This window comes from Mobula hypostoma, chromosome 13, assembly GCF_963921235.1.
Source record: "Mobula hypostoma chromosome 13, sMobHyp1.1, whole genome shotgun sequence".
NCBI lineage: Eukaryota > Metazoa > Chordata > Chondrichthyes > Myliobatiformes > Myliobatidae > Mobula > Mobula hypostoma.
The window spans coordinates 96332964-96350943 of record NC_086109.1 but is presented as its reverse complement, the minus strand read 5'-3'; the positions used below and the strand labels follow the sequence as shown (position 1 = coordinate 96350943).

General features: G+C 40.6%; 1 protein-coding gene across 6 annotated transcripts in view; it reads right to left on the bottom strand.

The window, feature by feature from the left end:
- Positions 1-3327: 3327 nt before the first annotated feature.
- dennd4a (DENN/MADD domain containing 4A) overlaps positions 3328-17980 on the bottom strand; it is a 161926-nt gene continuing 147273 nt past the window's right edge. For 4 of the 6 annotated variants that reach the window (XM_063066252.1, XM_063066257.1, XM_063066255.1 and 1 more), the window contains 7 exons: positions 16199-16397; positions 14982-15236; positions 12925-13042; positions 9343-9369; positions 7636-7798; positions 6774-6838; positions 3328-4598 (listed from right to left, as the gene is read on the bottom strand). In XM_063066252.1, the coding sequence (XP_062922322.1) occupies positions 4462-4598; positions 6774-6838; positions 7636-7798; positions 9343-9369; positions 12925-13042; positions 14982-15236; positions 16199-16397 (964 nt within the window). In that variant the 3' untranslated portion in view covers positions 3328-4461. The remainder of the gene's footprint in view (positions 4599-6773; positions 6839-7635; positions 7799-9342; positions 9370-12924; positions 13043-14981; positions 15237-16198; positions 16398-17980) is intronic. The other 2 variants (XM_063066253.1, XM_063066256.1) reach the window with 1 other exon arrangement.

The following is a 17980-nucleotide window of genomic DNA, read 5'->3' as shown; positions in this document are numbered from 1 at the left end:
AAGCTTATTCCTCGGTGCAGTTAATCTGACCAGTCATTCTATTTAGCCCACCGCACACCTCCCCCTCTATTACCACCATCACTGCACTGTAAAACACTTTAAACTACTGTTTATAAAGCTGTTTACATTGTAAACAAATGCTGGTATTTTTGTATTTATGCACATTTTATTCCATATCTGCCCTTTAACCTCTGTTTATTTCTTATATATAGCCATGGCAGCTAGCGATTACAACTCAGGGCATCCTGGAGTTCAATTCCAGCGCTGTTCTGTACGTCCACCCCATGGAATGCCTGAGCTTTCCCCGGGTGCTCCAGTTTCTTCCGACAGTCCAAAAACCTACTGGATAGGTTAATTAATCATCGTAAACTTCCCTGTGATTAGGTTAGGTTGCTGGGGCAGCATGGCTCGAAGGACTTAATCCATGCTGTACTGATAAATAAATGCAATTCTTTATTTTTTATAATTGCTGCATGTCTTTTTTGTTGCACGACGCATCCTGACCAACACCACAGCAAATTCCTAATATATGTAAATATATAGGGTGAATAAAGTTGATCCTGCACCTGACAAGAGGAATCTCACTACAATTTGGCAATATTCACTGAAAGTTTCATTACACAACTGCATGATATAATATTTACTTTCACATTGTTAATCACCTCGTACTGCTTTCCAGTCAATACCAACTCCCAACCTAGATTACTAACTTCATTACCAGTGTTACCATTACGTATACTGAACATTCCACCCATAACAAGCCCATTTGCTAATTTTCCTAAGACATACAAGGACAGCATGGAGAGAAAACGATGATTCAAATAAAATTTAAATGAATTTTATGAAAATAATGCAAATTAGCACAGGAACATCTTGGGGATTGTCGTTACTGCCAAGTGGAGGGGGAGCAGGGACTTTGCTCCTGTGCTTCCCAAAGACTTTGCCCTTCACTGACTTCCTTGCCTCACCCAGCTCTGTGGAAAATTCATCAATGTATAAGGATACAAACAAAGAGTAGAAGATGATGACTGGGCCATTGAGTCTCTCTGCCCACTCAGGAAGATCGGTCTCATTTCAGGGATCGGAAACAGCTTCTTCCCCCACACCGTGAGATTACTGAACTCCCTGACATTACCCAGGTCTCACCACGTATGAAGCACCAGTAGCATTATACATTTTCTTTTTAATTTGTATCATAAATTTGCTTTATTATTTAATTTATTTGTAGTAATAATACTTCATGTCTAATTTCTGTGAATTATATGTACTGTGTTGTGCACCTTGGCCTGGAGGAACATTGTTCCATTTGGCAGTATACGTGTACAGTTGAACAATGAATGCTGTTTCTTTTGGCAGTATACGTGTGTATGGTTGATCAACAATGAATATTGTTTCCTTTGCTGGTATATATGTGTACGGTTGATCGACAATGAATATTGTTTCGTTTGGCAGTATACGTGTGTACGGTTGATCGACAAGGAACATTGTCTCGTTTGGTGGTATATGTGTCTACGGTTGAACGACAATAAACACTGTTTTATTCGGCAGTATACGTGTGTACGGTTGATCGACAATGAATGTTGTCTCGTTTGGCAGTAGACATATGTATGGTTGAATGACAACAAACTGAACTTGAATTTGCAGTTACCGAACTCCATTTTTGTCGAACTGTACAACTACCAGGTTGTTTGCTACTGGACCAGAAGGACTTGCTCCATCTTGCAATTCCAACACCCATCTGTCAAGCATAACAAATACAACAAATGTTTAATGCATTCTATACTATTTTATACAAGTGATATATTGGCCTTGTACCCATGAAGACCGATATTTTTACAAATGAGCTGACTACATCATTGCTTCTGGCACTGCCTGCATTACGTGTCCAGTCCTCTGAAGTGAGTCTGGGTCAGTATCAGCTTTATGAGCCAAAATGAACAGTAGGAGCAGATAATGGAGAAACAAACAGACTATATAACAGTTTCTACCCCCAAGCCATCAGACTCCTCAATCCCCAGAGCCTGGACTGACAGCAACCTACTGCCCTCTACTGTAAATATTGTCTTGTTTATTATTTATTGTAATGCCTGCACTGTTTTGAGCACTTTATGCACTCCTGGGTAGGTCTGTAGTCTATTGTAGTTTTTGTGCTGTTTTACGTAGTTCAGTGTAGTTTTTGTATTGTTCATATAGCACCATGGTCCTGAAAAACGTTGTCTCGTTTTTACTGTGTACTGTACCAGCAGTTATGGTCGAAATGACAATAAAAAGTGACTTGACTTGAAACAATGCATCCATCTCTTAGAGCTGTGCTGCTATTTAAACAAACACTCAGTGGCCACTTTATTAGGTACAGGAGTGGAGCCCAGTGTGATCTTCTGCTGCTGTAGCCCATTCACTTCAAAGTTCTGTGCGTGTATTCAGAGTTGCTCTTCTGCACACTCCTGCTGTAACGCGTGGTTAATTGAGTTACTGTTGCCTTCCTGTTGGCTTGAGTCTGTCTGACCATTCTCTGACCTCTCTCATTAACAGAACTGCCACTCACTGGATGTTTTTTTTTTCTCTGTAAACTCTACAGACAGTTGTGTGTGGAAATCCCAGGAGATCAACAGCTTCAGAGATACCCAAACCACCAACAATCATTATACGGTCAATCACTTAGAGCACATTTCTTCTCCATCCTGATGTTATGTCTGAAAAACAACAGAAGCTCTTGACCATGTTTGCCTGCATCGACTTGCTGCTTCATAATTGGCTCGTTAGGTATTTGCATTAATGAGCAGGTGTACAGCTATACCAAATAAAATGGCCACTGAGTGCAGGGTGAGGAGCAACACCTTATATTCTGTCTGGGTCACCTCCAACCTGATGGCATGAACATTGATTTCTCCTTCCAGTAAAACATTGCACCCCGCTCCCCGTTTCCTCTAAGCCTCACTCTGGCCTTTTACCTCTTCTTACCTACCCATGCCCCTCCCCTCTCCTATCAGATTCTTTCCTCTCCAGCCCTTTACCTTTCCCACCCACCTGGCCTCACCTATCACCTTCCACCTAGCCTCCTCCCCCTCCCCCACCTTTTAGATTCTGGCATCTTCTCCCTTCCTTTCCAGTCCTGAAGACGGGTCTTGGCTGGAAACATCAACTGTTTGTTTATTTCCACAGATGCTGCCTGACCTGCTGAGTTCCTCCAGCATTTTGTTTGTGTTGCATAAATCCTGCTTTTCATTCATGTTAACGGCCGATGAACAGTGAGAGAGGCAGTTTGAAAAGCTTAGCTGTTGGTTTGTGTTAACAATAAGACTCAGCTAAAGTAGCTTGGCTGTGCTGTCAAATTTAATTTTCAAAGGGACAGGCTTAGAAGACTTTTTCTATGGAAGTCATCTACTTACAGAACGACAGGGTTGTATTGTGGCCTACGGCCTCTCAGGCTGAAATGAAATGTAGAAACCCCAGATTGTATAATAAAGCACTGCAGTTAGACAAGAATATTTGCAGCATAAAAATATTCTATTAGACATCAATATTTTGTGGATCTTCATATTCACAAATCCAATAATAATAATAATTAAAAAGTGTTATTTAATAAGCTAATAAATACAGTAATTTTCCCATAGGAAACTGACTTTCAACATAAAAAGAGAGGTTGCATGTTAGCTTTGATCTCAAAGTCCCAACAAATATTGTTTAAACAGGCAGCAAGTTGCTCTGATCCTTCAGTATCTGTTTAGACAGCAAGTTACTCCAACCCGTCAGTAAAAGAGCCACAAAGTCCTTCTTGCACTGTTGCCTCGTCTGTTCCTTTCCAGATTGGAATTCAGAAGGCTGAATGTGATTTCTCTGAGATGGCTAGTACCTCAAAAACTGCAAAGCAAATTCTAAAAGGAACATATTGCACCACATTATATAATATATAATCAAGCATATTTTAAAGCTACGTCATATAAGTGTATATAAAGATTGATAGCATCAAAAGACCTTGTTATTTAAATATACAAATACTGAAAAGTACTTTTTGTTTTAATGTGAAGACATGTCACTTTTCCACAAAGTGCCTCTGCTGCACATTTGTCTTTTATGAACATTTTTACAATTCAGACCAAAAGAATTGCTAAAAAAAAACATATGGATGACAGACTTGATGAGGTGCAGGAGCTAGGACTATTATGTACATGGTAGCAGTTTACTTTTGAGAGCTGAGCCCTCCAGCATCAATGCAATCCTTTTTTTTTGTTAACGTGATCAATAGCACTATAATATAAAGCTATTTAAAGTACCTTTAATTATATTTACAAAGCTTTCTATTTGACCTTATTCCCTGTACAATTCTAGTCTTAAAATTACACAGAAACCATCATAATTTAGCAATGTTAAACTTAGACTCTCTTCACTGCCCTATGGGCAATGCGGTGGGTGCAGACAGACTGATGTGAGCCTGAACTTAGGATAAATTCAGCAGGACTCCTAGAGGTAGGGTTCGCCAAAGATCCTGCGACACTCCATGACGCCAGAGCTGGGAGGTCGGTCACAGTTATGGGTCAGCTTCACCTGGATAGGAGACAGCTGATCATACGCCATCTTATACTCTCGGTCAAATGCATCTGTGTAAAATACAGGACAGATATGGAGACAACATATAATATTAACACTTTAAGGAATGTTGAAGTATTTAAATCAAACAGACTCCTTACATCTTACTGTGGTTTGTATATCCTACAATCATCTTCATTCATTGACGATAAGTTGAGTTAATGTTTTACAGAACAAATTCCTGAAGGGTTTGGAAGTTTACATGTCTCAATAACCCGGAACGCTATGTTGACTGGCATCAGGCTTTTATGCTTTGGCTCTTGATAGGGTCATCCATGCCAAACAGGTCAAAGGGTAGAGGCCAGACCAAGGGTGGCCCACTGGTCCTCTGGGTTCGGGGGTCAGCCCAGGGCTAACAACCCTGTCTAGTAAAACAAAGTTGTTACGGAAACAGCAATGAAGAATCCTTCTCCATCTGAGTGTTGACGGTATTCCTGAGTCTCTACACAGGACTTGCATGACTGACAGTGAGAGGAAGCTACTGACATGATGAAGGAAACCTTGAACACCACCAGAGGTGGAGGACTTTCATTGCTGGCCTAAAAGCCGGAGGCATAATGGGCAGCAAGTAAGACAAAGGAGATTTATAAATCCACGACATTTACCCTTCTGATGTATAATGAGAATACAAAGCTTTATCTTTAGAGCGAAGCCTTTGTTTTTAGCCGAAGGAGTAAGCTACAAAGCTGAATCATGACGAGGTCAGTACCTGCTCACAAGTTTCATAGCTAAACCAGTTCAGACTAGCTTGTAGCATGAGGAAATCATGTGCTCAGGTTCTTTTGTTACTCTTTGGTGGAGGGTGACTTTGTCTGACTGGTATGTATGATGAACTCTAATCTAAAAGAGATGCCAGTGTAGGGTAATGTAATGGGTGGCAGATGGCACATTTTAGAAACTGTTCTACATCATTCACAAACACCTTCATTGAATTGCATCACCTTAAGAGACGGTGTCTATATGTAATGACATCAGTGTAAGGCAACTGCATTTGATTTGTTCGTTTTGGAAGTAAAGGGCTGCAGCTTGTTTTCAGCACATAAAACGACTCTCGCATGTTTTATTCACAAATCTTACACTAGCATTGGAGAGACTCCAGAGGAGATTCATGAGAATGATTCCAGGAATGGAAGGGTTCCATTTAATGGCTCTGGGCTTGTACTCACTGGAGTTTAGAATAATGCGCAGGGATCTCACTGAAACCTATTAAAGGTTGAAAAGCCTAGATAGAGTGGATGTTGGAGAGGACGTTTTCTATAATGGGGTAGTCGAGGACCAGAAGGCACAGATAGAGTGTATGTAGAGAGATGTTTCCTATAGTGGGGGAGTCTAGGACCAGAAGGCACAGTCTCAGGACAGAAGGATTTCCATTTGGAACAAAGATGGAGGAGGAATTTCTTTAACCAAGGGTAGTGAATCTGTGGACAGCTGCAGAGGTAAAATATATTTGAAGTGGAGGTTAATAGGTTCTTGATCAAATGCTTCGGGGAGAAGGCAGTAGAATGGGGCTGAGAGAGAAAATAAATCAATCATAACCGAGCAGCAGAGCAGACCCGATGGGCCAGTGGGCTAATTCTGCTTCTGTGTCTCATGTCTTATCTAATAAAATTGCTATAACCAGAGGATTGCAGCTTAATCTTGACATCCAAAGAATCTGCTGGACAACATCTCCAGATCTAACAGACAATGTGTTCTACTCTTACACAGAAGATGGGTTTACAAAAATTTATTTTCAAAACCAATCAACTTTTGTCTATGCTGATTTGAAGATCAATAGACCTCCAAAAAAGGGATTGTATTATAGGTCAATTTTTTTTATTATAGATAAATTAGTAAGTCTTTACATCCTCAGTAATTTTATACTCTGGCTTAGGACTGTTAATCAGAAACTGATGCCACCAGTCTGTGGGCATACTGTACTTACAACTGATTTGACCTTGGTTATTTAATTTACTGGTGAATAAAACTGATGTGCTTTCACTGACAGGTACTGATGGCTCTTCTGAAATACTGACACACATTGGTTAATCTTGTCTAATTAGGTCAGGACAGATCATCTTATTATAAAAAGCTTAACAGATTAGAATCAATAAAGTTTACATGGCGAGTGCTGATAACCTGTTTGTGGTCTGCATGGGGCACTGGACATTTCTGGTACTGAATGATCAGGTAGGAAGAAACATTACCTATATCGATGTTGTCCTTCCCAAGAGCCACAAGCGACAGGAACAGAATTTCCCTGTATAGACTCCTTCAAAGAAGAATTTGAAACAAATTAAAAATCTGAAAAAAAATCATCCTGCACATTCTTGTTAATTTTTTTTAATCAGCTCTCTCTCTTGTTCGTTGGTCTTTATAATGCTTTGGATAGATAGTGCAATAACTTTACACTTGACAGAAAAAGATGCTCAATGAACAAGAGCAGATGGTGAAGATGACAATTGTCCCCCACAACCCATTTATTTCCCAGAATATAACTCAGCATCTGAACAAGTCAATACCAATTTATATATCATGAGAACTGAGACTTGAAATAGAATTAACTGCACTGGGGAGTTTGAAACATGGAACAAGGTATACTTTGCATTTGATACATAAAAGCAGTATCCGTCATGCCAGGCTCTTTTCTTGCTGCTGGTGACAGGTAGAAGCTACAAGAGCCTCAGGATTCGCACCATCAAGTTCAAGAACAGTTACTAACCCTCAACCATCATGTTCTTGAACCAAGTGGATAATTACACTCACTTGCCCATCCATTGAGATGTTCCCAGAACCAATGATCTCTCATTAATGACTCTTTATCTTATCTCATTATTTATTACAATTTATTTATATTTGCATTTACAGTTTGTTGTCTTCAGCACTCTAATTGATTTTTCATTGATCCTGTTAGTTACTATTCTATAGATCTGCTGAGTATGCCTGCAGGAAATGAAGCTCAGGGTTGTACATGGTCACATATAAGTACTCTGATAATAAGATTTACTTTGAACTTTAAAAGGCGAATTGAGGAACGGCCGCTGTGTGTGTAAATAGCTCCTTACATACCTTTGCCGTTTGAGATTTGGCTGTGTGCTCAACACATCCAGAATCTTGCTCATTGGTTTGTAGATGTTGTTCATCTGGATGCTCGTAACGATGCCATCCAGAAAATCCTTGTTAAATACATGGCTTTTGTCCCACACAGTGTGAACAAGAGGATGTTTCTTAGCTATTCGTTGGAAAAACAAATGTATTCTAGTTACTTCACAATGACAATGTATAATTTCTGTAATAGCTTAGCTTCAATTATCTATTTTAATCACCTACATTGTTCTAACAATAAAACTTATCACCAAATCTATAGATTGTAAAAGGAATCTCTGTCACTGAAAAACCATTAACGTGTAACTTTCTTGAACTATTGTAATTCTACCAAGCTTTAGATTAAGCTAACAGGAAAGAGGAGATGTTTCTTGCATGAAGAAACTGTACTCCAAAAAAAAAAGAGAGAATTTACTCCTGGACCAGTCTTCCAAACAGCTTGGAAGTGGTCTGAAGCAACTGTGATTTGGTAAATTTCGGTAAGGCATTTTGTCAAGGATCCACTTTGGAAATTTGATTTACATTGCAGCCTGAAGAAAAATCAATGCTTTCTCATAGCTGTGACGAGAACATATAGAAACAAAAGTTCTGAGGAATTTGTAAAGAGATTTATAAGCTTGAGCATGTGTGGTCTCCCTTTGTCTTCTACCAACCCGGTTGTCAGCAAAGCATTTCTCAAGCTGGATCAGAGTGTGTCATTGCTAGAATGGTGTAAATATAATTGATGGACATGAGTACTCTTCTTTCATAAATCTGTTTCACTCTCCCTACATCTTTGCTTGACATCTGTTTTTATTTCACACCCCACCCAATACCAGTGTGAAATAATTGGCTGTGTTCTAACTTAGAGTCCCTTTGTATCCTCCTAACATTCTTTTCTTGCAACACTGCATGCTACTTTCATGTTATCAGTCTCTTGGGCTGGATAATGGAGTTATGACCAAGATGATCAGTCCCACATGCAATAATAAAAAAATGGACAACCAAAGTCTACTTGCAGGTTGAGTGGGTAGTGAGGAAGGTAAATGCAATGTTGGCATTCATTTTGAGAGAACTAGAATATAAAAAGCAAGGATGTAATGCTGAGGCTTTATAAGGCATTGGTCAGATCACTTGGAGCAGCCCCTTATCTAAGAAAGGATGTGTTGGTATTGGAGAGGGACAAAGGAAGTTCACTAGAAAGAGTGTTGGGGTAGGGCTGGTGGGATGGTGGGGCAGGAACAAATGCCCATTTTTCACAAGACCCCTGTCACCAGTGTACTCAGTCTGCTTAAAGTTGATCAAATTTCCATTTGCCAACTGTCATACAGAATGAACTGTGAGCTGCTGTAATGCATGTTGTCCAAGTGATTGGAAGTACTGAGTTGACAGCAGGAGCTGGATAACTTCATAACATGTATGCAAAACTACAGAGAGAGATTAGATTAGATTAGTTTGAAACCTTTACAATGCACACTTTTCAAAATCTATGCAGTTTAAAAAGCATTTGGTGGAAAAGTGATCAGAAACACAGCAAACAATTCCCTGGAGTGGATTTTCTGAAATGTGTAAATATTGAAATTCCAGTTTAAAATGAATAAAATAACAATAATTTTTAAAAATCTAAATGGAATTTTCATTCAATAGATAATCAATTGATGACAATAGATCAGGAATAAATTTGACACTCACTCTCGAATAAAAGAGTGTAATTAAGACCTGTGAAGACACAGAAAGTTGTGTTAGTCACAGTCAGAACAAACTTCACAAAACAACTGTGCCGAAGGAACTGCTGGTTAAAAGTTTACCTTGCCTTCCTGATTAAACGCTTTAAATAATCCAGCACCAAGCATTATTTCTCATTTGTAGGTTCTCAGACCTTAGCTGGGCTGACTGCCTTGTGCATGCCCCAAGTGAAGTGACCCCTCATTAATGAACTGGAATTTATTTTCAGATCAGGTAAGAAAATAATTTCCTATTTCAATTGAACTGTATTCCCTGAAGCTCAAAACACTAACTGCTCGGGTCTTTAATGTTCTGCAATGCTCATATAAAGACATGGTAAGAAGCTAATGGTAAAGAAGCTGACGAACGGTCTCGGCCTGAAAGGTCAACTGCACCTCTTCCTATAGATGCTGCTTGGCCTGCTGCGTTCACCAGCAACTTTGATGTATGTTGCTTGAATTTCCAGCATCTGCAGAATTCCTGTTGTTTGGGCCTCCTTTGTGCTCAGATTGAACCAGCCAGGCCTGAATCCACCCTCCTGTAGCCCGACAGGTAATGGATCTTCAAGCTGAGCTGTCAGAAAGCCTGAATCCACTCTCCTGTAGCCTGGCAGGTAACGGATCTTTAAGTCCACATTCAAGTATTGGTTAGATCTGGGGAGGGATTCTGCCTCCAGCACTCTTTCAGACAATGAGTCTGGACCTTACCAAATGAAACCCTGGTTTCCTTGGCTGCGCAAGTCTAGGGAAGACGCACTCCAGTCATGCCAAACCCATGAGACTGAGACGGCTCTCCCACTCCAAACACCGGTTTGTGTGGACGCTGTGTAATTTGCTACCCTGTTACAACTCAATGCCAAGAAACAACAGACAGCTCACTGAATGCGATTAAAGGAATTATATTTATGAACCTTAACTAAAGAGTTAGTAAAGAAAAGAAAGAAGAATCAAAAAGGGCCTATTATAATTAAGCAACCAAACATGCACCAGTTGGAGCTCAATTCACCGATCCTCAGTCGATCTTGCTGCCTGGTTCCATCGAATCACAATCTTCCCACGGGGTCATATCCTATGACCAGTTCTCTCCAGCGTCCTCTCTCTTCATCTCACGCTGAACAAAAGACCCAGCTCATATTGCAAAGCAGCCATTATCTCTAACCATAACCCAAACACTGCTTCTACAGAAAGACCATTACATTCGGAGTGAAACCTTTCCTAGGGTGTTACACAAGCAACACACACAAACCTGCTGAAAGGTCTCGGTTCAAAATGTCAACTATTTACTCTTTTCCATAGATACTGCGTAGCTTGCTGAGCTCCTCCAGTTTGTGTGGGTTGCCCGGATTTTCAGCATCACTCCCCACTAACGTCTTAGCTACATTCTACAGAGGCGTGGTTGAGAGTGTGCTGATTTTTAGCATCACAACCTGGTACTCCAGCTGCAGTGCTATCAACAAAAAAGCCTTGCAGAGGGTGGTTAGGGGAGCAGAGAAGGTTATTGGGGTCTCCCTACCTTCTGTCCAAGACCTCTTTCAGAGTCGATGCCTCCAGAAGACACGGTACATCATTAAAGACCCCTCACACCCTTTCCATGAACTGTTTGTTCTTCTGCCATCAGGCAAACGTTACAGGAGCAACAAAACTAAAACCACAAGGCTACTAAACAGCTTCCTCCCACAGGCAGTCAGACTGCTAAATAGCTGCTCTACCTAACTCTGCTTTGGACACTTTTAACTTGCACTGGACACTTACAACTTCATTTTAACTGACACGTGGCTGTTGTGTTTTACTATTTATTGTTATGTTTATTATTTAGTGTTGCGTTTGTTATGTTATGATTGCACTGCTCCTGGGAAACGCTGTCTCATTCTGCCCTGCAGAGCTGATGTACAGTTAGAATGACAATAAAGTTATTTGAATTTTGAATCTTTGAATCTGCAGATTTTCTCTTGTCTGGACCTTATCATCTTGTTTCCCCATCCCTTTAAGGGAAATAGGTCCTTCCTAATGGAACATAGTGTATGGAATTGAGGGTTTTGTGGTGAAGTTTGTGGATGATACAAAGACAGGTGGAGGGGCAGGTAGTGTTGAGAAAGCAGAGAGCTGTAGAAGAACTTGGACAGGTTAAGAGAATGGGTAAAGAAGTGGCAGATGGAATACAGTGTCAGGAAGTGTATAGTCACACACTTTGGTAGAAGAAATAAAGGCATGGACTATTTTCTAAACAAGGAGCAAATTCAGAAATCAGAAGAGCAAAGGGACTTGGGAATCCTAGTGCAGTATTTCCTAAAGGTTAACTTGCAGGCTGAGTCAGCAGTAATGAAGGTAAATGCAATGCTCGCATTTGTTTTGAGAGGACTAGAATATAAAGCAAAGATGTCATGCTGAGGCTTTATAAGGCATTGGTTAGATCACACTTGGAGAACTGTGAGCAGTTTTGGGCCCCTTATCTAAGAAAGGACGAGCTGGCATTGGAGAGGGCCCAGAGGAGATTCACAAGAATGATTCCCAGCAATGAGGGGATTAACATACAAGGAGTGTTTGCACATCCAAGACAAAGGTAAGGTTTTCTACAAAACAACAAACTGCACTTTAAAAAGGCTTATCATATGAGGAGTATTTGATGGCACTGGGCCTGTGTTTGCCAAAGTTTAGAAGAATGAGGGGATCATTGAAACCTATCAAATATTGAAAGGACCAATATAGAGTGGATGTGGAAAGGATGTTTCCTATTGTGGGGCAGTCTAGGATCAGAGGGCATAGCATTAGAATAGAGGGACCTCTCTTTAAACTGAGATGAGGAGGAATTTCTTTAACCAGAGGGTGGTGAATCTGGGGAATTCATTACCTGATGGCTATGGAAGCCAAGTTATTGAGTATCTTTAAAGCAGAGATTAATAGGTTCTTGATTAGTAAGAGCTTCAAAGGTTTAAGCTCTTTTAAATCGAGGTTTTAAAACTTTTTTCATTGCAGCTTTTAATTCAAATCTCCTGCACTGTAACTTATAATTATCATATATTTCTGTGAGATTTTATACTCATATTGTCCAGAATTTGATGTTTGATTTTTATATCTTGTTCTATGTAAAGCACTTTGAGTTGCCTTGTGTTTGAAAAGTGCTATACAAGTAAACTTGCCTGCTTACTGTGAATGTCTGGAAGAAAATGAATTTCAGTGTTGTATATAGTACATACATGTACTTTGAGAATGAAGTTACAGTTCAAAATATGTCTTTGGAACATGGAAGCCAACTGGAGCATCCAGAGGAAAGCACGTGGTTACGGAGTGAATGTACAAACTCCTGGCAGACAATGGCGGGAAATGAACCCTTATTACTGGTGCTCTAAAGTGGTACATTAGCCGCTACGCTACTGTGTTGCCCTCCTATTCTAGTGTACATTGGAAATCACTCAGACCAAAGTGAATCTCTTAATATAAAATTGTCAGCAATATTGTTGATGTAGAATTCAGTAATCAGCTGTTTAATTTTCTTTCTGATGAAAATCAAGGCATAATTAGAATTATTAGTTAAGTATAGATGTTCACTTACTCTTAGCGTTCCAGAGGATGTAGAAAGGCTGGCTGTGATCCTGATGCAATTTCAGATTGTCCCACAGCATTTGAACCAGGACATGTTTGCTGTCTTCTGACATCCAGCTTCGAGGGATCTGTGAAACAGAACCATTACTGCATGCCAGGGATCTGAAACCAATCCTCGCAACAGTTCTCAGCGTGCAGAAAACACTGCAAAATCTATAATTAACTATACCAGTCAGTCTATTAACTAGTCTGTGATTATGGGCTGGAACTTGGCAACATGCAAGAGATCAGAAGAGCCAAGTCTAATAAATTGAATCTATTTATTTTTTTTATTTATTTAGAGCTACAGGCCAGAACAGGCCCTTGCAGCCACACTGCCCAGCAACCCGACAATTTAACCCTAGCCTAATCACAAGGCAATTTTCAATGACCAATTAATGTACTAACTGGTCCGCGTTTGGACAGAGGGAGGAAACTGTAGCACCCGCAGAAAACCCATGCGTACATTGGAAGGACAGACAAACTTTCCTGCATAGAATGTCGGAATTGAACCCCGAACTCCATCACCCTGAGCTGTAATAGCGTCACACTAACCGCTACGCTATTGAAGCATCCCGATTTGGATAGCAGCACTGCACAGCTGTTAGGAAGCCGAAAGTTCATCTGCATTTTTAATTACAGGCTTCAGCTCTCAATAGCAGTGAGCAAAGCCCAAAACCTTTGCATTTTGGCCCACTAGTTTATTTGTCCAATTTACACTCATGATTCTTCCACATTTGAGCTACAACTGAAGAAAAATACTTAAGAACTGAAGCTTACATATTTGGTATTGAAGGTGGTAGAAATGGCAAGTGTACTGCAGGGCATTTATAAAATTCGTTCACTGTACGTGGGCATCACTAGCAAGACCAGTGTTTGGGGACCTCCATCAGTTATCATTGAGTGTGGAGAATATGGTGGTGGGTAACCTTCCAGAACTGCTTCTGTGCTCCTTCTCTAGGTGGAAATGGCAAATATGCGAGGGCATAATTTTCATGTGATTGGAGGAAAGTGTAGGAGGGATTGTCAGAATGGGGCACCAAACAAGCAAGTTTTTTTATCCCCGATGCTGTCAAGTTTAAATCTTGTTTGAATTGCACTCGTCCAGGGAAGTAGAGAGTATTTTATCATACAATGGTGTTGGTTCTCTTCACTGTTGAAATGTCCGGTTTGAATACTGAAGAGGACTTTGGATGAGTACACGGATAGGAGGGGCACAGAGGGTTATGGTCCGGGTGTGGGTCGATGGGACTAGGCAGAATTATACTTTGGTACAGAGTAAGTGGGACGAAGGGCCTGTTTCTGTGCTGTGGTGCTCGACTAACAGATAGTGGCAAACTGCAACGGAATCCAAACACTCCAGCAACCACAGTATTTATATAGTTAGTCTGATTATGGCCTGGTCAATGCGACGCTAGTGATTACAGTGATTTCACTTGTTACACTGACATTTCAAAGGAAGACAATTAAACTCTTCCTGGAAGAAAACTACAATTGCCTATTACTTGTGTGGTACTGGTGTTAACGGTGACAGCGGCCAATGCTGAACACCGCTATTCAGGCGTCGCTGTTTGCCATGTACACAGCTTTGGTACCTGCTGAGGTACAGGTGAACTAACACTGCAAACAGGAACATTCCCACTTCTCACTGGCATGTACAATTCTCCCTTTCACAGACTCCAGCTTCAGTGAGTCCCTAAACTTAACAAAACACTGAAATACTGTACCGTGAACACTATAAACTGCTTTTAATAATGCTGTTGACATTGTAAATACATACTGGTATTCATGCACATTTTTCTATATCTGTACTTTAACCTCTATCCATTTTTTAAAATACATTCTTTACCTTTATAATTGTTGAACGTTGTTTTCTGTTTCATGCTGTGTTCCAACCAACACACACTGCAAATTCCTCATACAGGTAAACCGTATATAGTGAATAAAGTCCACCCTTTATCCTTTTCACCCACCACATCATAAGACATAAAAGCAGAATTAGGCCATTCAGCCTATCGAATGGCTTACCGTCACACCTTTGTTGCAGTGTTCTGAAGTGAGTACAAGTCCCGGCAAGTTGGTGGGCAGATCAATGCGACGGAAGTACCACACCAAGTTCCAGAATACTATGGGATGGTGATCCACAAACGTTGCCATGGATATCACTTGGTCCCCTTCATTCTCAAGCAAACTCTCCAGTTCCTTCCACAACACCAAGGGGCTCAGATACGGCACTGTTATGGGCTCAGGATGGCTTAGTGGCCACTCCAAGCCCAATGGATCCTTCAAAAGTAAACAACAGTGGTGGAGAAATTTACTTACGGATAGTCTCTTCAAATTTTACTTAAAACAAAACATTCTGAAAATAAATTATTTGAAAATTACAAGTATAAGGATTTCAGAAAATAATTTTGTTGGAAAAAATAAGTCTGCATTAAAGATCATGAAATTTTGACTGATACCTTAAACCTGACTCTTTCCAAGTAGTTTTAAATTTATAGGGAGAATACAGAAATACAAATACAGAAATTGATAAATTGGTACTGAGATATAGTGGAAAAACTTGTCTTGCATATCCTTGAGGGAGTACAAGGGAAGACACAGCCACAGTAAAGTGCAGTGAGGGTAGACAGAAGGAGCAAGATTATAAAGGCATCCGTTGGTCTTGTGAGACCATGGATCTGCGCCTGGAAAGTCTTCACTCTCCAGGGTGCAGGCCTGGGCAAGGTTGTATGGAAGACCAGCAGTTGCCCATGCTGCAAGTCTCCCCTCTCCACGCCACCGATGTTGTCCAAGGGAAGGGCATTAGGACCCATACAGCTTGGCACCAGTGTCGTCGCAGAGCAATGTGTGATTAAGTGCCTTGTTCAAGGACACAACACGTTTCCTTGGCTGGGGCTCGAACTCACGACCTTCAGGTCGCTAGTTCAATGCCTTAACCACTTGGCCACGTGCCCACACTAATCACACAAGATTATAATGAGGTATATTACAAGGTAAGGAGGCCATCTTATTGTTCAATAATCTTATAACAGCAGGATTCTTTGGAATAAAAATATTCCTGCTCCATTTTCAGCTCTGCCTGTACCTGTGACTCATACACAATTCAGAATGTGGACAGAGTGAAAATGAATTGTTCCAATTAGCAATTAGTTTTTCCAAAGCTAATTGGAACAACTAATGTTCTAATTCTTCTCCAAGGATTTTTTGAAATGACCCTGCATCTCCTTCATTACTCCACATACCGCTGAGTGACTCAAGTGAGTGGGCAGGCTGCCTGTTGGAATGGTGGGGATATGTCGCCGTGTATCAGGCTCGTCAGGCACACCGCCGCACCCACTGACGCTTCTGGCTATCGGCTGGTCCAAGGGGAAGGACTCACTGATCCCGTGCCATCGATCAGAAGGAATCTGAATGCACCTTGCTGAAGGTAGCTGCACACCACTGACACAAAGAAACAGACAATTAAGGATAAAATGCAGATTTAAATTCTCTTTATTAAATCCTGATGAACACAAATGCTGATACAAATACAGGTGCAGAAGAACAGGAGTTGGCCAATCGGCCCATCGAGCCTGCTCTGTCATTCAGTAAGAACACAAGTACTAGGAGCAGGAGTCTGTCAATCAGCCCATTGAGCTTGATCCACCATTCAATAAGATCATGGCTTATCTGACCATGGACTCAGCTCCACCTATCTGCCTTTCCCCCATAACCCTCAATTCCCTTGATGTGCTAAATTTTAACTGTGTTCTTAGATATATTTAATGAGGTAACCCCTGCTGCTTCCCTGGGCAGCAAATTCCATAGATTCACTACCCTCTGGGAATAGTAGTTTCTCTTCATCTCCATCCTCAATCTATTCCCCGAATCTGGAAGTTGTTTCCCTTAATTCTAGTCTCACCCACCTCTGCAGAGTTAAGGCTGAGAGAAGATCTCATCAGAAGTTTCAAAACCATTAAATGCTGGTAAACTAGATACAGGGAGGTGGTTTCTGCTGGCTGAAGGGTCTGGGACCAGGGCTGAGTTTCAGAATTAGAGTTAGGTTGTTCAGCGGTGAGATGACAAGCTGTTTTGTCAATGAACGGGTGCTGATTCTTTAGAGTTCTCTGTCTTGGAGGATCACAGGTGCTCGAGCTTTATGCTTTTCAAAGCACCAATTGATAAGATTCCTGGAATATGTGGACAGTACTGGAGGTGGAAGATCAATTGTGATCTTGATGACTGGAGCAGCAGATCTCTAGGGCAGGACAGCCAGCCCCTGCTCTGATTTATTTTCCTGGTGATATGTAAATTCACTCAGACTAAACTTCTAAAACTTGAGGAAATTCACTCAGCTTTCTTCTCAAAATACATAGTTTGGAGGTGCCAGGTTTATTGGTTACTCCAGGGCTAGAATGCAATTGCAATTATGAACGGAGTTAAATAATCATACAACACTTAAAAAGGCCCTTCACTTCAACTCATCCATGCCAACTGTACTGGCATTGAGCCAGTCCCATCTGGCCTGTTTGGCCCATAGCCCTCTAAACCTCTTCTACCCATGTACTTATCGAAATGGATTTTAAACATTGCTAACATAAGACCATACACAAAGAATTAGGCCATTCAGTTCAGAGTCTTCAAAAGTAAATAACAGTGGTGGAGAAAATTATTTATGGATAGTCTCTTCAAATTTTACTTAAACCAAAACATTTGATTATGGCTGAATTATTTTCCCTCTCAACCCCATCCTCCTGCCTTCTCCCCATAATTGAATGGACAATGAACCCATACACACTACTGCACCTCAATATTTTTGCTCTCTTTTTAAACTAATTTTTTAAAAATATATTTAATACTGTAATTTATAGTTTTTAAAATTACGTATTGCAATATACTGCTGCAAAACAACAAATTTCAAAACATATACCAGTGATATTAAACCTGATTCTGAACCTTTGATGCCCTTACTAATCAAGAACTTATCAACCTTCACTTTAAATATACCCAATGACTTGGCCATGAGTTCCACAGTTTCATCACCC